At 40.8% G+C, this 21,912-nt stretch overlaps 3 protein-coding genes across 4 annotated transcripts; 1 reads left to right on the top strand and 2 right to left on the bottom strand.

The window, feature by feature from the left end:
- The first annotated feature begins 396 nt into the window (after nt 1–396).
- On the top strand, nt 397–2,988 carry ucp2 (uncoupling protein 2). Its single transcript, XM_084564377.1, has 8 exons — nt 397–684; nt 774–927; nt 1,079–1,279; nt 1,397–1,613; nt 1,910–2,107; nt 2,192–2,293; nt 2,401–2,581; nt 2,731–2,988. Exons 3-8 carry the CDS (start codon nt 1,154–1,156, stop codon nt 2,840–2,842), a joined length of 936 nt encoding a protein of 311 aa, XP_084420503.1. The 5' UTR covers nt 397–684; nt 774–927; nt 1,079–1,153; the 3' UTR covers nt 2,843–2,988.
- A 1-nt stretch (nt 2,989) lies between these two features.
- Nucleotides 2,990–7,825, bottom strand: dnajb13 (DnaJ heat shock protein family (Hsp40) member B13). The gene is made up of 8 exons (XM_084564376.1): nt 7,458–7,825; nt 7,261–7,364; nt 4,682–4,843; nt 4,433–4,584; nt 4,173–4,286; nt 3,546–3,659; nt 3,375–3,451; nt 2,990–3,180 (listed from the first exon to the last, which is right to left on the bottom strand). The coding sequence occupies exons 1-8, from the start codon at nt 7,523–7,525 to the stop codon at nt 3,021–3,023; spliced, it is 951 nt and encodes a 316-aa protein (XP_084420502.1). The 5' UTR covers nt 7,526–7,825; the 3' UTR covers nt 2,990–3,020.
- Nucleotides 7,826–8,360: 535 nt separating this feature from the next.
- LOC311502807 (ras-related protein Rab-6A) lies at nt 8,361–17,167 on the bottom strand. Of its 2 annotated transcripts, none has more exons than XM_084565198.1 (8): nt 16,825–17,167; nt 14,079–14,137; nt 13,931–13,984; nt 13,169–13,274; nt 12,849–12,960; nt 12,368–12,461; nt 10,855–10,921; nt 8,361–9,784 (listed from the first exon to the last, which is right to left on the bottom strand). In XM_084565198.1, exons 1-8 carry the CDS (start codon nt 16,892–16,894, stop codon nt 9,720–9,722), a joined length of 627 nt encoding a protein of 208 aa, XP_084421324.1. In that variant the 5' UTR covers nt 16,895–17,167; the 3' UTR covers nt 8,361–9,719. The 2 variants fall into 2 exon arrangements, with proteins under 2 accessions (XP_084421324.1, XP_084421325.1); XM_084565199.1 differs by lacking the exon at nt 12,368–12,461 and adding an exon at nt 11,603–11,696.
- Nucleotides 17,168–21,912: the final 4,745 nt, after the last annotated feature.

Genomic DNA, 21,912 nt, shown 5'->3' with positions numbered 1-21,912 from the left:
TCAGGCTGGCTACAGAATATTGCGTGGCTTTATTTATAAAATATACAAATTAAATATGAACAATAGACACACAATGGTTTTAAATGCATCATAGAATTATTATATATAACATAATTAAACAGAATGTTTCAATGTAGTGCCTCATTAATCAATGCAGGAACAACAACACTGGGATTACCGTTCTCAACATATGGCCTTAATTTGTCAGGCAGTTAACATGTGTTTCAGCATGACTCAGCATTTACTCTGAAATACAAACTTAAAAAAAAAAACAACTGTATGAATGAGCAAAAAAGTTTTAGCACGATTTTACAGATAAAATCTTTAATTGCCAAAATCAGATCAGAGTGTTTTGATACTGTCATAGGGGCACAACAGAGAGCAGGCTTGATAATGAAGTCAAGAAAGAACAATCTCTGTAATCACACTTCGTATACAAAGACTTACACAAAGATATGCTGTTTGTCACACAGAGACAAAGACTTTTATAGCGCGCCTGTTTGATCAGCAGGCAGCTCTCAGATATATGGAGCCGGGGTGGGGCCCCACCTCTAACACATGTCATGCAGTGATGTAACAGCACCGTGACTGTATTTAAAGAGGCGGCTTTCTTTCTCCACATTGTGTCCATTCATAGTGTGAGACTCGGCAGGAGGCATTTCAACTTTCACAGATCAAGTCACGGTAAAACCAAACTCTTTCAAATAATGTTCTTTTGTTTGTGTCTTCATTATCAAAGACTTGTTTCACTGATGATTAGTTCTGTTTTCCAGGTTTTGGAGTATGATTTTAAGACTCATCACTTTTGAAAATCATTTCATGGAAAAACAAGGAAAACAATTTATAACTGGAACGAAATTTAGTCAAAGGGACACCTTTAGAGAATCCTGATCTCTAATGCTTCTGCCCTTAAACTCTCCAATAAAGGTAAGTCAAATATAAAAAAATGTAAATGAGTCGTTACTAAACTAACTGAATCTTCTTTGCCAGCTTTGTAGAGTTGAGTGGCTTTGCATTTTCTCCTCAAAGAGATGAATCTTTGTCTCTGAATTAATGTAGGAATATTTTATTTTTTCAGATTTTGGAGCTTCTTGTCCGCCAGCTTTAACAAGCCTCTCTTCAGTCCCTGTATTGATCAAACCAATTTTGGAAAATGGTTGGATTTAGACCTGCAGATGTGCCTCCGTCGGCAGCTGTAAAGTTTGTGGGAGCAGGAACTGCAGCGTGCTTCGCTGACCTGCTCACCTTCCCTCTGGACACAGCCAAAGTGCGGCTGCAGGTAAAGGAAAAAAGCTCTGAACTTTATTCCATATGCATGCAACAATGTCTCCAACCCTAAAGCAGCTAAAAAGTCTCTTCTCCTAAGTCATATGAGATTTAATTATATCCTACACAGATCCAAGGAGAGAGCACAGCCTCAGCATCAGGAGGGAAAGGCTCTGCAGTGAAGTATCGGGGAGTGTTTGGCACCATCACCACCATGGTGCGCACAGAGGGACCTCTGAGTCTTTACAATGGACTGGTGGCAGGACTCCAGAGACAGATGAGCTTTGCCTCTGTCCGCATTGGTCTCTATGACTCTGTTAAACAGTTCTACACTAAAGGCTCTGACCGTGAGTATCTGTGAATGGACTCTAAAGTGTATCACCTATGGCAGTTATTCTACACTTCACTGCAGTTTGTGTGAAAAGGATATGTTATTATAATGTATTATATTGCAACAGGCACTACATTCCATTTACACTTGCTTGCCAAAACATTAGGTACACTGGTGTAAACGAATTGCATTCTAATATAACAGTCCTGCACTACATCTTATCAGGTTATGGCATTAAGCATATAGTTTAATTCAAATTAATTGTGAGCCCTGCACTAATCAGGCTTGATATCTCTCTTTTCACTTGTTCAGATGTCAGCATCGGCAGTCGACTGCTTGCGGGATGTACTACAGGTGCCATGGCGGTTGCTTTGGCTCAGCCAACAGACGTGGTCAAAGTCCGCTTCCAGGCACAGGCCAGGTCTCCTGGGAACACCAGACTTTATAGTAGCACTATTGACGCATACAGGACCATTGGCAAGGAAGAAGGCATCCGTGGTCTGTGGAAAGGTAACTGGAGATTGCGAAACTAAGGTGTGACTTTTATTTCTCCTGGTGCGTCATTTTATGCACTTTTACAACTCTGTTCTGCAGGGACAGCTCCAAACATCACACGGAACGCTATTGTTAACTGCACAGAACTTGTGACGTATGACTTCATCAAGGATATGCTTCTTCAGTCCACTCCTCTGACAGGTAAACATTAACTACAGTCCTATGTGATCCAGGTGTGATATAATACCCAATATAATACCCAAGTGTTCTCCATCCTGGATTAGTAACATTCATCTTGTATTCCACAGATAACCTGCCCTGTCACTTCGTGTCAGCTTTTGGAGCGGGGTTATGCACAACAGTGATCGCCTCTCCTGTCGATGTGGTCAAGACAAGATATATGAACTCTGCTCTTGGTCAGTACAGCAGCGTCCTCAACTGTGCTGCTGCCATGATGACCAAAGAGGGCCCCCGTGCCTTTTATAAAGGGTAAGCAATAACTCCACAGATGATGCTGAAAGACTAATGAGGATGTAAATTAAACATTTATGGAGGAAGATTTAAACGTCTGTAAACTAAATAACAGCTATTAATATGAATGGATTGCAATAAATTGTGTTGTTTTTCTTTCCTTCAAGGTTCATGCCATCGTTCTTACGCCTGGGGTCCTGGAACGTCGTGATGTTTGTGACATATGAGCAGCTGAAAAGAGCCATGATGGCAGCGAATCACAGCTACACGTTACTGTGATCATTACTGTCTGCCAGGAAGCTGATATTGTACCACAGTTGTATTATATACAATTATGTTTACATCTTGTTGTTTTTTCATGCATGTTTCAACTTTTTGTATTAAAAAAAAATCTGTGATGACAGAAATGTAACCATGTGAATCATTAGTTGTAGGAGTGCAACACATATATTTAAAATCACTCTTTAAAGGTTAGAGCTTGTCTGATCAATTGCTTCCTCTCGGCGGAGAGCTGCTCTGGGAACTGGATGTCAAAAGTAACGATGAGGTTTCCTCTCTGGGAAGGATTCTGGGACAGCGGCATTCCCTCTCCAGTGAGCACTTTTTTGTACGTAGGGCTGATGCATTATGACAAAAACAAATCAGAAAGAGGAAAATGACGCACAAAATCAATGCATAGTGCTAAATAAACATCACAGTCTAAGTGTGCCATTGATATATGCCATGATACTTATATGACCCCCCCCCCCCCAACACACACACACACACATTTTCCCTTATTGGTATTAGAAATGAACATGAAAGCACTTACTGGACAATGTCATTGACAGGAATACTGAGCAGCCTGCCATCTAGTGTTTGCACATCCACAGAGAAGCCAGCCAGTGCCTGTGGGAAGGGGGATCAATTGCAGCTTCAGTGTTTATTCTGCTAAGGCTAAATCTTTTAGAATGGCCAATAGCTAAACCCAGACATGACTCACCATCTCCAGAGAGATCTTGGCCTTGTAGATCAGGTCATTGTCCTGTCTTACAAACTGAGGATGACTTTTCTGTCGCACTATGAACACAATATCTGCAGGGATGCTGTTGGGTCCCTAAAGGCAAAAGGATTACAAACAGTATGTATCGTTAGTGAAGAATGACCTGTGCAACAGATTATATTTTAAAAACCTTCATTTGGAAGTGATCACATTAGTCTGTGAGCCACTTTTCTATGTCAATGAAGGAGATTCGCTGTAAATTAGCAATGAAATTATTCAGCTATTAAATTTCATAGCTTAATAAAGTAATAAACCTTCCTCCAGGCTATCCTTTCCATCCCCTTTTATACAAACATTTCTTTAATAGTATAGATATTAACTAACAAAGGTTCATGGATATAACACAAACATTAATTCTTTACTAATATTTTCAATAAAAGATTAAACACTGAAATCCAAAAATCTAATACTTTTGCAGCTCTGTGAGGCCACTTAAAGTTAAACCAGCACCAGGGACAGCACCACAAGCTCAGACTCAGACCATAACATAGATTTTTGTATAAAAGCATGAAAATAAGCCATCATATCAACTGACGAGCTTTCTGAAATGGTGTTGACTTCATTTACCTGATCCCCCTCTTTGGAAAAAATGATTCTTGTGCCTTCCTTCCATCCAGGCTTTACATCTATAGACAGGATCTTGTCTTTGATGCTGGATGTGTAGCCATTGTCATTCATAACCTTAAACACAAGACAAAGTATTAAGTGTAAAATCAATGAGTGTGTTTTATTTGGTTTATTAGTTGGATAAAAGCCCCTCGAATCAGAGTCTGTGAGGAGCTCTAGGTCAAAGGGATACATGAATAGTTTAACTCTTCAAAGTTTACCCTGCGAGAAATCTTAATCTTTTTTGTGCAGCCATGGAACAGATCATCCAGAGACAAATGTAGGTCTCTCTCTATTGGAGAATCTTGCGTCTTTTTCACCAATCCTGCCTGCATCCCACCGAACTGTAGCGGTGCATCGCTCGCATAGAAGTCTAAAAAAACATTATTAAACATTATTATTACTGCCTCTGGTATGAATATTTAACATATTAGAATTCACTGCATGGTCTTTGGTTTAGTTTGTCTCACCTGCAAATGGGTTGTCGCCGCCAAAAAACTCTCTGAATGTTTTGTCTGGGTTACCGTGGTAGACATATTTTGATGACCAAGCCCCACCAATGCCGAACTCAGGGGGGATGCCACCTTTTAGACCCTCCTCGCCAAACTTGTCGTATGTTGCCTTTTTTCGAACTGTCATGAACAAAATGGGCATGTGCAGTCAAAACACTGGTATAGGCACGAATATTGCTGTTTTGCTCAAATGTGGATCTTTAAAAGGCATTATGCACATATTTTAACCATCTGACTAATTGAAAGTGTACATGGCATGCCCTTTATTAGAAATGTTACATGCATACAGTGTAGCCTATTAGTTTTACTTATTGGTTATATAGTGTTACTCCTAAGAAATTTTTAGTAAGATTGCAGTGCCCAGATGTATCCACACACACACACTCAGTGTTGTTTTTGTAGCCAATGGTGCATATAAATCCTGACTTGCCTATGCAACCACTTATTTTACATTATTTATATATTTAGAATTATTTATATATTGATTTACATTACTTTGTAGAGCTGTTAACAGTAAAGAGTTATTTTTGTATTTTAAATTGACCATTACTTAGAAAATCAATAAAAAGGGGTAACATCCAAGGAGGTGAATACTTTTTCATACCTGCCAACTTTTCAAAAAACCTTGGAGTGAGATTTTGTCGTGGGTGACCAAAATTATGCCGTGCACGCAGTCACACAAATTGGTGGCTCAGATATAAGATAACTGGAATTAATTTGATGTTGTACCCATGTTGTACCCTGCATTCTGGTGGTTTGTGGGGAGGTCCAAAGCTGTTGATAGGGGCAGCCCACTGGAGATGGACAATATTGGTTACATTCTGTGAAGCAGACATAGCCATTTTGGATTAAGCAGATGTGGTTTCCAGCATTCTAGTGGATTTTTGGGCGGTCTTCTAAAGATGTGCAATACCTGAACTTATTCTGATTCATGTTCGGCATCATGACTTGTAGGTCTTAGTCTGTAGACTTGAGCTGAACATTCAACCAGAAAACTAAATGACAATAAAGCCTTATTCATAGATCAGTGTTTAAAATTTGACCTAGGTAGGTTGATTGATATTTTAATTAAAATGGTATTAAACTAATTCTTAACTAAAACCTAACCTATGTTGTGAATAATTGTATTCTTAAGAGCACTTAATGATTTATGTTCAGCCAAAAACGACACAAGATTAGTTAGGGAGGGACATTATTCTTCATTCAAAGTCTCCCACCACATGGTCCATCAGAGACAAATAAAGTGCTTAAACAGTACAACTTTTTCAAGCAATAAAACAGATGAATGCATTACAAAAACAGCTAAAATGAGGCATAATCAGTACCCGATGCAGGTCAGAAGCTGGGTAAAGTCCTTGTCTATAATCTGTGTGCATGGTTATACTGGCCTAGTCTCAACTCAGATTCTCTTCTTTATCAGACTTCTCAAAGTACCGTAAATTCCGGACTATAAGCCGCTACTTTTGTCACTTGCTTTGGACCCTGCGGCTTATACAACGGCAGATGGATTTTTACAGCTAACGGTCACCAGGGGCGCACTATTATGTCATAGACGATGACACGAGGATTAAGAACTGACTTTTCTGGTATAGTAGACTGGTTATTTTGATACAGTAAACGGCCGTGTTACTGCACCTTTACTGCTGTGTTGGCTGTTTTCGAAAAAGATGCTGGTTATTTTGTTGAGCAGCCGGGTTACTGCACTTTTGCTGCCGTGTTACAGGCAAGCACTTTTACAAACAAATTAAATTTAGCCATTTAACGTTATTGCCTCGTCAAGCGTTGCAAACTTTGTTTTTTGTTATACTGCACTACTACGGTACTATGACTGCAGGAAGTGCGCTAGGAGCGCACCGTTGTGTTATTTGTGCACTGCACGAATGCTGTTTGTAATGTCAAAGATGTGAAAGTTTGATCAATTGATTTTTTGTTTGATTGATCGAAAGATGTTTGTCAAATGTAAATATGGGACGCTTTGCGTTTCCAAACAGTCATTTCTGTCCCGACAATCCCCTCCGTGGTAGAAGAAACCCTTACGGTAATTAAACATTAAAACACCACCGGCTTATAGTCGGGTGCGGCTTATATATGGCACGATCTGTAGTTTCTCCAAAATTTAGCTGGTGCGGCTTATATTCAGGTGCTCCTTATAGTCTGGAAATTACGGTAGTGGTCTTGGTGATCTCTGTATCTCTTCTTCTGTCTACTTCGGGGTGCAGGCATAGATAGTAAAGGGGTGCACTGCAGGTGTAGCGCAGCGCAAAGGTTCAGGGGCGCTCATCAGCGCCATCTAACGTCGTGGAGTTTGAAAAGGAACGGAAGAGTCTCGGACCAAGATCGGATTTTTATTTTTTTTTTTAAGCGTGAGAAATTGGATGTGTGGCGTGAGTGCGTGTGAAAACAGGCAAAACCGTGTGTCACACGGCGAAAGCGTGAGAGTTGGCAGCTCTGCTTTTTGTACATGAAGGGATGCCCGAGCAAAATACACGATCTAACGTTCATATTCAAAATAAAAGAAAAGCCATTCCTCTACTTACGGTCGCTCAAAACATCATAAGCTTCACTCAGCTGAATGAATTTCTCGGTGCTTCCAGGTTCTCTGTTCTTGCTCGGGTGAAACTTCAACGCAAGGCGTCGATACCTGGGAAGATAAGTTTAGATTTTAATAAACACATAAACACAATAAAGACATAAAAAAAATAAAAAAAACTGCTACAAGTATCACGTCACTTACGCCTTTTTGATATCTGCATCCGTTGCATTTCTGTTTATTTCCAACACCTCGTAGTAATCGCTGCTCATTGTGGAATAAAGTTGTAAAAACTATACTAGCAGTTTAAAGTAAATCAAAATTAAGCTAACTAGCTAAAACACAGAGCAGTTGTTTCGCTTCGTTTCCAGGGTAACGGCTGCCTGTGGAGACTCTCGCGAGGTTTGTGAAAATTGCGGGAATGGAGAGGTTGCTGAATTCTACTAAACAAACAAACAAAAACGTATTTATAGTTGACTTCTGTTTTTGTTGGAGAAAAATACAGCAAGAAATAGTTACATGCTTTGTGTTGTAAAGTCTGTAGTATCACAGCATGCAAATAACCATTTGTTTTGAAAGGATAACCGACAAGTCTGAAAAAACTCAAACTTGATTGGCTTAAAATAAACTATATACAATTTAAAATATATGTGCATTGGTTACATTGTAACCAAAATTATTTTAATCTGAAAACTACTACAGTATTTAACACATGGGTCATCTAATACCACAAAACACACAGACTCTTGAGTGCACCATTAAATTATTTGCAATTGACCAAATAATTGTTAGCCCCGATACTGAACATTCAGGATTGCTTAGGACAGCTCAGTTTTGGGAGGCTGCCCTCAGTTCTATCTGTGCTGTTCCTGCAGTGAAAATGTCCAGCATATTCCACCTGAAGGACAGCGAGTAGGGCTGATTATATTGAGTTATTCAGGACACAAGACCAATCAGTAAGAGCTTATATTTGCTCCAAATAGAGTTCCTGCAGTTCACACATTGTCACCACTTCTAGGAACCATCTCTGCACTTTGATTTATAACAGATACTTGAAAAATAACTTGGATCCAACTGTCTTTAAAGTTGCAAATGAATTCCAGCAGCCGTGATAAGTGTATTTTTATTTTTTCATTTAAAACCATTCCAGACAGAAACGTTAAGGACTTCTATGCTATACAAGTTGGACTTTCCTCACACAAAAAAAATTGCACAAAATATTATCAGTGTGATCAAGCTGCCACCTAGAGGTGGTGGATGAAGCAGCAGACGTTCCCTACCGATTCCGTTAAAGGTGGTCCAGGTGGATGCATATTTTATTAGCGATTCAGGACTCATACCAAGAGAGAAGATATTAACAGCCATAAAAAAAGAAACATGAATCCAACAGAAATAAATATTACATGTCATGGTGGATTAAATACACAAGTAGAATAATCACTAACAAAAGATCAATGCCAAAAAATAAAAACCATAAGTGTTCATAAAACGCCTTAACCAAACTAGACAAACCCAAAGCCAGGAAGCCCTCTATGATTTAACTCCAAAAGGCATATATATACACCTCCATATCTAATGTTCATGGTAGGTTTAATGAGAAAAAAAAACCTCCTCAAACACTATCATCAAAGAAATAATTATAATCTATGACAGCTGTATTTTTAGGAAACAATTAAACATCCAAATAAAAAAGTAATAGAAAATGGAAGCCAAGGTAAAAATAACCCACCTCAAGGGAGTGTGCAGGGGAAGAGGGAAGGACGGTAATGTGGAAGATGCAGTCATGTTATGTTTGTGATGTGATGTGAGACTGTGTGGTTTTCAGTGTGTTGTCATTCCATGCTGGTACATGTTGGGAGACTGTGACTGCTGGTACAAGCACCTGAAATTTCAAAATAAGCTCACGGCTTACACTTACGACATCAGCTGCATTATGACTGTACAGTGTCTAAAATGGCATCTCCTAAATGTTGCTAATCCCAACACAACTTTGCAACCTTTTCTGCATATTATTCCAAACATTAAAAAAACAACAACATTTGTTCACAGCTGACAAATACACACAGCAGCCACATTGTGCTTGTTAAGCTTAAAGCCATAGCATCTTTTTAAGGATTAGGATCAAACTCAGCCTTCACTTGAAGACAGACATTTTTCAGTTTGGTTCAAAAGGTCAAACTACACCAACGTGACTTATTACTCTTGTACCATGATCTTTGTCTCAAAAGACAGACAAATGGAGCTCAGTAGAAGGCAGAGCTCTAGCTGTAAATACTGTTTCAGTGTATATGTGTTACAGTGCAAGTGTTAAATTCAAAGTGATTCATGACTGTCAGAGGAGGTTTCCAAGATGGTGTGGATAACAGATGTAGTGTTCTTTTTCAGGCAGGGGACCAGAGGCGGATGTAGTGACGGGTATGTGTACAGAAAAACTGAACGGATCAGCCAGTAACGGAGGCGGGAACATTAGCAGGAACAGCCTCCTTCACTGACAGGTTGCTCTGGTGGCCTCTCCAGCTTAATGTCAATCACTGAAGGAGTTAGGAGTTAAAGAACATCACAGAAAAAGACAAAATACAGCTATATCATTTTGTATATATATGTTTTATATATATTATTTAATTGGCTCTATTTTGGAAATAACTCAGACCCAAAGATGATCAAGTAGTTTTAGTTTGTGACCTATATACCAACCAAAAGATATTAAAATTACACTCACAGCCAGTTCATTAGGTACACTCCTGAAAATGAATGCATTTTGATATAACAGTCCTGCACCGAATCCCCCTTCATGACTGTTCTAATGTTCAGTTTAAGTTGAAACAGCATCAGAAAGGTGGGAATTCAACTGAATGATCATGTTGGAGGATGTCGTTTGTGGTGCAGTTAAACTGTATTGAATGAAACACTTGATTGTTTCCATTATTTAGCCTAGCCCACGGACTAAAATGCGGTTGTCAAAGTAATAGAAATATGTGTCGGTACAACATAATACAATTCAATAGTACTACAAACCACAGCCTCCTAATTTTCATGAAGCCAGGATTTAGTACAGGACTGTTAAATTGGAATGCATTTTTTTTTCAGTAGAGTACCAAATGTTTTGGCAAGTGAGTATATTTTCTATAAATAAATAGATTTTAGGCGATAACAGCAAAACACTTATTGTTTATTGTATTATTATTAACCTATTTTTTTCTTTTAAACAACACCGCCTTTTGTTAACTTAACCAAACTCAAACAACCGCACAACATTTAATTGGGAACAATCTCATTCAAGAATCTCCACCGAGATATTCTGGCTTGGTCGAGAGTTTGACGTTTCTATGAACATGATTTATTGTAGCTGCTGTGAAGCCCACATCTCTCCTTTTCTGGGGAATTCCCCTAGGATTATACACAATAAAATAGTCACTGAGCTGGACCACGATATGTGTCCTGGCTGGTAAAATAAATCTAAAGGGATGTGGGCTAAATGACAACAGTCAGATGCAGCGCTGCACTAGATTTTCCCTGTGGCAGGGACAGGTCATAAGAGAGCCGAGGAGTCCTCTCAACTCTCCTCTGTCATGTCAGACACAGACATGTGCACAAAGGATACTGTCCTCTCTACTCTTGTCCTGTGTGGTATCCATGCCGGGGAGGGCTGCAGCCACACGACGGAAAAGCTGGAGGGAAAGAGAAGCAGATTTATTCTGTCAGACAGAGAATAACTCAAAGCATGACAAAAATACAGACTAAAACCAAGTCAGCGTGTTGCATTTAATCCCATTATAAGATTGAGAATTAACTTGAAGCTCCCACAGAGGAAGACGCCCAACAGAGCTTTTCCAGATTAGATATGAATTTAGCACCTTGCGTCCGAGCTTCTTCCAAGCTATATTTCTGTGTGGCACAACAGGCTTCGGAAAGAGGATATAGTTTACCTGATATCTTCCACTGATAAAGATTGGGAGGTGATTGGTGGATCTTCATGAAATTTAAGACATGTGCACTGTATGTGTGATGATGTGATCCTGCACATGTCCAAACCATACTTAGCGGCAAAACATGAAGCTAGACTTAAAAACATGCAGATTTCAAAAACACTGCTACTGTGCGAATCAGTGCACGTTATTGGTTTGCAAACTCTGACCCTCCCTCTGGGTATTTCTCATCAAAGGTTGGCCAATAAAAATCCTTACTGAGCGGGAGAGAGCTTGAAAAACAAATATGCGCCTCACTTACGACCAGAGGAAGCCGATGTGTACAGCACACCTTAATGCACGCATGCATGTGTGAAATAGAAGCCAATCAGAAGAGAGCATGAGCACTATGAACACACACACAGGAAGGTGCACACGCTCTACCTGTTTGACATTGTAGCCTGTCTTTGCACTTGTTTCAATAAACAGAACATTCATCTCTTTCGCTCTTTGTTCTCCCTCCTCTGTGGTTATCTGTCTGTGATGAGCAACGAATCACCGCGAACACCACCCACCAGGACACACGCACACACATACCGCCACAGACATCCACACAAAGACAGGGGGGGAAAAAAAACAAACACAGACTGTGATTATGTTGAAGTACATCAACGAGCCGTGCCCCTTCCTGCTGATACTGCCACCAGTGCTCAAGACCAAAAGTCTCCCAGACCTTCATAATGTTCAGTGTGTCAGCTGATCTCCAAAACATGAAGAGAAGGCTTAAAGAGGACAAGTCAATATTTAGGGAAATATGCAGATTCACGTTCTTGCCAACGGCTGGTTCAAAAGACTGATACATTTCTCATATTTGTAATATAAATATGGAGCTGAGCTGCAATTGCTTAGCTTAGCACAAAGACTAGAACAAGGGTGGCTTTGTCCAGAGGGTTATTGCATTCCAACTCTGGCTCTTGATGTTTAGATACAAAGATGTAAAAAGAATCCCTGTCTTTTCTGGATTTATGCACTGGATTATTCCTGAGAGACACAACTTGCAAATTTAACTTTTCTAAAATGGCTGTTTTATATACATAAGTAGAAGAAGTTAGCCTCTGACCTCTAATTTATAGGGTGAACTTTGGATGTGGAGCCCAGGCGCCAGTATCTGCAGCAGGACTACAGAGCACGACTCACGTACACCCTTACCTGCTTTACGTTGTAGCCAGCTTTAGCACTAGTCTCAATAAACATTACATTTAGTTCTTTGGCTTTCCGCTCACCCTCTTCGATAGATACTTGCCTGTGGTAGACAAGGCAGTTAAAAGATGCACAGCAAGAGAATGCAACATCATTAAACAGGTGTATTAAATGTGTCACACAGTAGATACTTTCAGATCAAACGTCACACATCATCTCTGAGGATAAGATGTTCATTTCCTGGCTAACATATTCCACCCACGATAACAAGATAATGGCTGTCATCCACTTGACCAGTAATTATGACATAATGTTATAGCTGACTGGAGTTTATGTACAGCATGTACACAAGTTTCTCCGATCCAGTGCTGCGTCAGACGCTGCTGAGCACTTGTGTATTGACAGAGCAGTAACAATCAATGACTTCATTAGTATGCTCTTAATGGATTGCCTGCTTACACAGAGACAAGAGGACGGAAGAACAGATTACCTTTTGTCTGCAAGGTCTGTCTTGTTTCCCACCAGCATGATAATGACGTCACTTCCCCTTTCCGTTCTCACGTCATCAATCCATTTTGTGGTTTGCTGGAAAGAGTTGACATCTGAAAGAGAGACAAACAAGAGGCGCGGTATTAAGTATTCAGGAGATGAAGAGCCTCAGCTGTCAAAGACAAAAAGGAAAGAGAACTAAGTCATATAAAAAGACATGAATTTACTCTTGAACATGTCACAAACAGAATGCACGTCACAGAGGACAAGGCAAACATGGCATGTTATTAAAACAGCACAGTGGACAGGTGATCCACCTACTTGTAATGTCGTACACTACGACAGCAGCAGCAGAGTCCCTGATGTAACTTGGGATGAGGCTACGAAACCGCTCCTGCCCCGCCGTGTCCCACAACTGCAACCTGATCTGTTGGGCAGGAAGGGGAAGGGATGGAACAAAAAAAAGAAAAAAAAAAAAAAGAAAAAGAGAAAAGGAAAATAAAAAACAGAAAGTATGAAAATAAAACAAATAGACAAATGAGGCAAGTTTATATGACAAAAAGCAAATTGAAAGTAAACTAAATAAGGTCAGAGTAATGGGAGAAGAGAGAGAGAACAGACAGAGAGATAGCAAGAGATAGCGAGAGAGAGGTAGAGAGAGAGAGAGCGTAGTGCATGCAGGTAGAGAATGACCACCAGAGAGAGCAAGCTGTCTGGGCCTGGAGGGGAGAGAAATAAGTAATCACCCTTCACTTATCATCAACCCTCCTCTCTTGATCAAGTAAGGTGTTTAATTTCAAAACAGTGATGGGAGAATACATGGATGGGTAGGAAGGAGAGGAAGAAAACCTGTGTTGAAGAAGGACACAAATAGAGAAAGGAAGGACTCTCCGGGGAGGTACAGCATCCTGTTCACAGTAACAGGATGGTACAAATGCTTTGTGCATTTGTTGGAAAGGACATAACTATCAAGAATGAATAAATATTGTCAGAAATCAACACCTGGGCCTTAAAAATCCCAGCACCCAACCCTTACAGTCACACCGACTGTTTCCCCAGTATGGTCAAGACCAAAGAACTTACTGTTCTGTCTTCAAGGTACATGGTTTTCGACAGGAAATCTATTCCTATTGTTGCCTGAAAGTGGATAAAAATAAGTCAAATGTTCACAAAGTCAGGAGAATACAGATGTTATAAATAATGATACAAAAAGCTGAGGTGTTAGTCTCACTTGGTAAGTATTGTCGAAGCTGTCATACATGAACCTGGTGATCAGTGAAGTCTTTCCCACTAAAAAACAAACAGAAATTATAAAAAATTACACTTTCACATCAGTTCTGTAGGTTAATCAGTTCTTATATTCTAATTCAAAACAATCAAAATAACGTGGCTTTACTGGTTTGGGGTGTAAGTAGCATCCATTTATTTATTTAAGGAAACTGTCTCTATTCTGAAAAATCTCAGCTCCCAATGTGATGTCTTCAAGGGGGATTGAGTGCAGGACTGTTATATTGGAACATATTTGTTTTCACCAGTGTTCCCTAATGAACTGGCGAGTGAGTTTATAATCTCATACAATAAAGAGATGCAGCACTTGAAAAGCTAGGCTTGAACTGTTCTGATGTTATCTAATACAGCAATTATCAAAATAGAGAATATCAATTTTCTCAGCTCCACACAAACAATAATAATATTTCTGTCTTAATATAATCCTGGATGATAACTGAATAATTGTGAAACCCAAATACATATTTAGTAGTAATAACAGTAATAGTCATATTTTGCACTATTTAAGCCAGGAGCTATAGCCCAAAATTCCGTTATGTTCTCACATAATGACAATTGAGTATTCTTGATATTAATAAGAAAGAGAAATGCTCTGCTTTTTGTGTTGAAATGTGTTATTAATCTAATCCAAAATAGGCACTGTGGCCGTCTTCCCTCATGTGTACCAACACTGCAAAATGACTCTCTAATCAGGCAAACATGTGCAAAAAATAAAAAAATAAACAAATACTAACTGGATGGATTACAGTTGGGTTATAACAGTGCCAACACCAAATCTGTGTATAGTCCATGAGCCACAGATAAACATCCTTTTTAATTGATAAAAGCTGACAGGAGCTCATCATGCAACTCTCACTGCTCTCTGACAGTCCTGGTCTTTTAAAGGGTGTGGTGCACGTTTTAAATAGCTGATGAGAAATTAGACGGTTGAGGAAGATTGAGACACAAATAAGGTTGGGAAGCAACTTCCCCATTCATAGTTTTTTGCCTTGGTATAACCAGGCCTCAGTCGGCCTACTGGGAAGATTTAGTTCTGAAATCACTCTGTGTTATTACCACACCATTACAACATTTTCTAAACATAGCAACTGTTGAATGACTAAAAATCTCGCCGATGTTTACTGATAAAACATTCCTTTAACACATCAGTACAGAGAGGGACACTCAGACAAGCTCTGAGCCCCCAGACTGTGCTCGCCGGCCTGTTTTTTTTTGAGCTCGAGTTACATTATCAGTTACAATGTGCATCAAGTGATGGTGACATGGCTAAAGCCAACACTGCTGTTTACAAGGCTACAGCTGATCACAGACCGACTGACAAATACAAAGTCTGGCTGTCTTATCTCGATGGGAGTGGAGGGTCACATTACAAGATACACCTCCATTTTAAAACAAATACTGGTAGAGGAGAAACTGCAGTAGGTATTTTAGACCAGAAGACATGGATCTGTGTTCATGAATGCCATGACATTTTCCATGAGTCGTTTCAGAGATTGTGCCGCAACATGTCCTCAAGTGTTTTAGCTCCATATCCCAACCTGGCTTCATGTTACTATACACCAAAATGAACATGGTGAATTTCATGGCTTTATATATAAAAGGCACTTTTTGTTTGAAATTCTGCCCAGATTCATTTATATATGTATATATATTTGCTTCATGAAAACTAGATAGTTTTAGAGTTTTGGCTTGTTTGATATTGCTGTGTTATTCTAGCTGTTTATTTAGACTATTTGAGTTTATTCTGACACAGTTTGTCTTAACTGTAAGGATGTCAAGTTCTTTGCTTTCTTGCTGTGGATGAAAAACTATCATACTATCTATCATATTAGTATATTAGTTTCTCCCTACGGGATCTGCTGATAACAAAGGAGAAGAAAAGGCTGGATCAGTAAATCTCCATTCTGTATGAAACATTACATTCAGTTTACACTGTGTTTTATTGTGCATAACCAATACCACCACACCTTTACCTTTGAACACACACAATTGTTACGTATGGGACTGTACTTGACATATTCCCTGCCTCCCTATATCTCTTCCAGTGCGCTCTCTTTGACTCAAGAGGAAAACGAATAGGGAGTCTATAGGAATGCTACTGGGCAGGTTTGGGTAATTGGGAAGTGTCCTCGAGGTAGAAAAACTAATCGATGCAATGACTAATAGCTTTTATGGACTTTAACCGAGATTGATCAAAGATCTAATTCAGACAACTAATGAGTCAGTATAACTAGTCAGTAATCCAGTCAATGTATCCAGTAGATACAACATAAACATGCCAAGTCAGGAAAATATATAATTGATATTATTATCCAATGAACACTTCAATGTATTATTTATGTTAGTCACTCTGTCTCAGCATATAAATTACACTTCGCTGCTCTCTCCCTGCAGCCACTGCCTATTAACTGTATGTTTACACCACAAGAGATGAAGAAGTCAATTTCCACAGACATGACTCATCTGTGAAGAACATAGTTGCATTTCCACAATGCCAGCGTGGACAAGCAGTAGGGAACAAGTTAGCTGTCGCAATGCTATCACTGTGCCAAGTTTGACGATCCGCCGCTAGTGTTAGCTTGCTAACTGGTTGACGTTAATCACCCGACCGAGCCATCAAACTCTAGTGTTAGCTTACAGAGCATTACTTCAGATATGCCGTTTAGTTTCAATGTTAGCACCAGACTTACCACTCTGCTCCCCGAGGAAGACCAATTTAAATTTCCTTAAAGGGTTTCCGAAGTCTCCGGCCGCAGACATGACTGTATGAAACAAACCCTGACGTTACTTTTCGGGAGCTCCCCAGCTAGTCAGCTAAAGCTAGCTAAACCAGCTGCTGTCAGTTATCAAAGTTCCGGGATCCGTAGCGTTCGTACCGCTTTGCCAACCCTCTTAACGGGCCACCTGACGAGGTTTCAAGCTCTACAATCACCCCTTTAAGCTTCGAGACACTTTTGGACAACTCACTAACTACTGCGGCCAAGTTAGCATTACTCTCGGATCTGTGACATGTCTACCAACCAGACGAGCCACCCTGAACCACTCTTCTTCAGACACAAATTTGACTGTTTGTCAGGTATATTGTAATGCCGCCCTCTACTGGCGGAGTAAAAATGCGCATTAAAAAACAGACTGACCTCACAGCAGAGGACAGCAGCAACAAAATTAACGCGAACAGACACGAGCTGAATGCTATTCATCATTTCTTCTTTAAGTTCACACATCTTGGTCAAATAGTGTCTGGAACACAAGAACCAGTTTGTGGAAGCTGCATGTTGTATTTTCCCATATCCACAAGAGGGCGTACTCACGTCACAGCCAAGATTTCACACACTAAGCAATTTTTAACATAATCTGAATTATGATTTGTCTCGAGGATCTCCGATGTGGCCTGTACTTGTGTTATTATCACATACAAAACATGTGTAAGTATCAGTTCTCCTACTTAATTAGTATTCATCATGAAATACTTGCCACTAAATGTTTCCTGTAATTCTTACCCGAGTTACATGCGTTCTAGAGACCATCTTATCCAGTTTACTTGGATTGATATGTTATATATTTAGATTTTTTCCTATTTTAAACCAACAAGTGAGTGGACACAGTCAGTGTACCCAACCATAATAATTTTCTTGTATAATATTATAGACAGAAAGGGATAAGATGTGGCGTCCTCCCCTGATAGTATGAAGCATTGTTAAAATATTATTTTAAGACAGGGCTGCACATGTACCATCTTATATTTGCTATATAAATCCCAGGTTTTGCTGGCAACGTCCCAACAGCAAGCCAACTGGTGTGAATTATTTTTGTGAACAAAATGAAATCACAGTTATGGTTAGCAGGTTGTAGGTGTAAAAGTGGAAGTCTAACTTGTTAGGTTTAATATGTCAGACACTTTAACAGATTTGGTATCAGGCTGTGATATTTACTGTAGCTCTTACTGGATTGCACATGACCTCCAGCTCTTTGGACAGATGCTGTCCTGAAGGTTGAAGCCCAGAGGCAAGGTGACATGATTTATTTACTTCACCAGGACATATAGATGAAAAAAATAATACATAAATAAATGAGTAAAAATGGTACAAGCAGTTTATGATTTAATTATATTACATTTATTAGTGTTCAGCTTATGCTTTAATGAATAATAATACAATTAGATTAATCTATTTGTATTATTTATATGATGAAGATTGACATATTGACATAAAATGAAGACTCAAAATCAAACAGACATACAATACATTAGTTCAGATTATCTTCTCCTATCAAGTCCAAGTGGAAAATGTAAGAGAAAATATTAAACAGTGCTTCAGAAACACTTTCTCAGAACACTAATCTGGCCAAATTATACTGTATGTATATAGTGTTCCTGTGTTAGTTTTACTACCGACTAGGGACAAAAATATTCCGTTACAGTGTATTTATAAAGACTAAATTTCTATATTTCTAAAGGACACTGACAAAGCTACATGTCTGCTCTTCCTACCTGCATTCATTTGAATACCAAACCAGGAAGCATCATAATCAGACTCCCATTTATTAACACCCAACTCTGACCTTGTTGTAAGGACAAATTCTCTCTTACAAAAAGTAAGTCTTATAAACATTACACGTAATTAAATATTTATCATTGCTGCTAGATATATACAGTGCATGAGGGCATACATTGGTTATGTTGACACAAGCATCTTTATGAGCTCAAACATGAGCTGTTTTAAATTGCTGGATCCCTACAGAATGTGCAACCATGCCACGTTTCACACTTCGATATGTTTCTGCACGAATGTTGAGTTGTTTATGTTTTTATAATTGATGTAAGTATATGGTGATGCATTATGAACGTGTGAGTGCAGTGTGTGTATTTCTGACTGTTTTAGCTGTCTGTTCTAGGTCACTGAAGACAAGACACACCTGCGCCCCTCTCTCATTCATGCACCATCTCGCTCTCAAGTCTCTTCTTTGAGAGCCGATGAAGCTGAAGCAGCTGATGCCTTCGCTTCAGCTGTTCTGTTTGCGTCCTGAGCTTCGCTAAACAAGAGCCATCTCACTCGCTGCCCGCCTCCCCTTCCTGCTCTCCTCAGTAGCACAACAGCACTCCTATGTCCTTGGTTAGGGAAAGACCCCAAGTCCCCCCACTAAAGATGCTGAACCAACAAAATCTATTTTGCGCTATGTCTCCCCCACCCAGTCTTTCTTTTCTGTGCGCGCATACAGAGGGAGTTTGCATGCATGCACCTAACAAGACAGAGAAATCTCTAATACACAGCCCAGGTCGCTGTGTACGGGTTGAGATTTTGAATATGCTCACCTCACTGATATTTTCATTATTTTTTTTAACAGACCAGCGCACAGCATTTGAGGATGTTAAGGTGGTATCACATCTTCTAAAGCACCCTAAGGCATGCACCTTATGCTGCAAATGAACAGTCAGCTAGAAAAACATGTAATTCAACATGAAAACTAACATAAAGCGTGGCGCAAATGAATCAAACTTGCCACCTTCTGCCATACGGGTCTCATGTCATGCCACTGCATCATTTACGTCTGCATAACTTAACTTAGTCATCTGAATCGGGAAAACCTTGGTATGAATCACACTGTGGGGGGTAAAAAAAAAAAAAAAACGTGTGGTGATTTATTTTCTCTTGTTCTGTATCTTCTGTTTCTTTGGCTTTTAGACGATGACACACACGTATACTACTGTATTGGTGTGTGAGCATGTTGAGTGCATGCCATACCTATGACTGTATCCGTGCCTGTAATGGAGGGAGACCATCATATTTCCACACCACCTTAAGATAAATCTAATGAATGCAGCTTTCAATGTCACAGCAAAGTACAATACGGCGCTCATCTCTCCTGAGAGGGAGAGAGAGCACGGGGGCTATAATAAAGGAGGGGGGGAATGAGGAGGCGAAGGAGCAGATGAGGAGAGGAAATACAGAAAGGGCACGAGGGTTGGGTCAGGGTAAAATAGGTGTGCTGTCATCCCCAGTACAGTAAGATGGAGAAAAGGAGGAGGTAGATGGGGGATGGGGTGTAGCAGACAATTTTCCTGTAATCCTCTTCCTGGAAGCATGGGCTAAATGATGTGTGTAAGTGAGTGAGGGAAAAAAAAAAGAGGAAGAGAGCATTTGAAGTGTAGGGGGAAACACCGCTGAGCTTCCAGACTGGAACAAAGGATTGCAGTGAAGACCGGGCAGAAGGCACGGTTAGATCTCAAATCCCTCTTTTCTGTGCAACATCAGGCAGGAACAGACACAGCAGTACGGTGGGAGGCATTCTTGCAAGCATAAGTGAAGCAGCGATCAGGGTAGCAATCCAAGCACATTTACCAGAGGAGGCAGGGAAGGAGGGAGGGAGGGAGAGAAGGAGGGAGAGGGATGAGAGAGAGCAGATCTATGAGAGGAGGAGGAGGGGGGTGTTGCATGCTCACAGAGTGTGACAGAGATAGAGCGGTGAACGAGAGAGAGAGAGACACAGACACAGAGAGGAGAGCACAGAGCAGAGATGGGCAGCGAACACTGAGACAGAGGTAGTGGAGGTAGCTGAGATCTACACACAGGCTTGAGCAAAAGAGGGGAAAGGAGGAAGAGAGTGGAGGCTGAAGGAGAGCAGGAGGAGGGAGAGAGAGAGAGGGAGAGAGAGAGAGCGAGGGGGAGAGAGAGAGAGAGAGAGAGAGAGAGAGAGAGAAGGGGGGATGCAAGATGATGGAGCCCAGAAATAGGCTTCACAGGACAGCTTTTCATCCCTACTCTCCGCAGCAGACGTGACTCTGGGCATTGGACTGTGCTGAAATTAGCCAGGGGGACAACACAGGACAGCAGGTCTGCAGTGTACTGCCTCGGTTCAGCCTCACTGGATGCAGCAAGGCAGCTGATTTATTACTGAGGGGCTGGGTGGCAGCGTGTTTGTGTGTGTGGCTCTGGGTGTGTGTGCGTGTGTGTGTGTGTGTATGCAGGATTTTATGGGTCCTTGTAGCGTTCGGAGCGGTGGGAGCGACCATTCCTCCAGTCATAAAATGACATTTAGCAGGCAGGAGCTTTGTGTGCTGGTGTGGATCTGCAGTCCTCAGTAGGAAGTGCGAGAGTAGGATTCAGAGCTGTCAAGCGAGCGCAAGTGTGTGTGTGTTTACAGTTCTGTTAGCTGAGGTGAGCCAAGGAGGATCATCTATATGAGGCATGAGTGTGTTTAGGTTAGAGCAGTAAGAGTGCAGCAAAGGCAAAGATCCCACACAATGCAAGGACGAGTGCAGAGCAGCACTGATGGCAGGGAGTGCAGCTAAAGTACAAGGAGTGCCCTGGGGGTAGGGTGGAGGACGAAGGCAGGGACAGAAGAGGAAGAGGAGAAAGGACGGGTAGAGGCAAGTGGAAAAGAGAGGGTGATCATGGCTGTCATACAGTGAGCTATAGCATATGCTGTAGCGCAGAGCAGAGTGGTGCTGCAGGGGGAGGACAAGCATCACTGCACAGGGGAGGGGGAGAGACTGAGGGAAAGAGGAGGGGGAGGCAATCAGCTCAGCACCTCTCTTCCACCAGGAAGGGAAGCGGGACAGGCCCAGCAGAAGACACTTACTCACACACACCAAGGCGATCTGACGAGCAGCCAGGTCAACGTGTAGAGGTCATAAGGGAGCTGGTGTGGGACGGGGGTTAGGCGCACCCCTGCTGGTCCTCAAGAGTACAGGCTGGTCCTAGTAGGAAGAAGAAGGAGTCCGCTGGAGGAAGAAAGGTCAGCTCCCAAGTGCTGTTTCTTCGGACCGTTCTGCCGCCACC

Source organism: Chelon labrosus (assembly GCF_963514085.1).
Source record: "Chelon labrosus genome assembly, chromosome: 17".
In the NCBI taxonomy this organism is placed as follows: Eukaryota; Metazoa; Chordata; class Actinopteri; order Mugiliformes; family Mugilidae; genus Chelon; species Chelon labrosus.
Note: the sequence above shows the minus strand (reverse complement) of the source record. Positions and strands in the feature narration are given on the sequence as shown.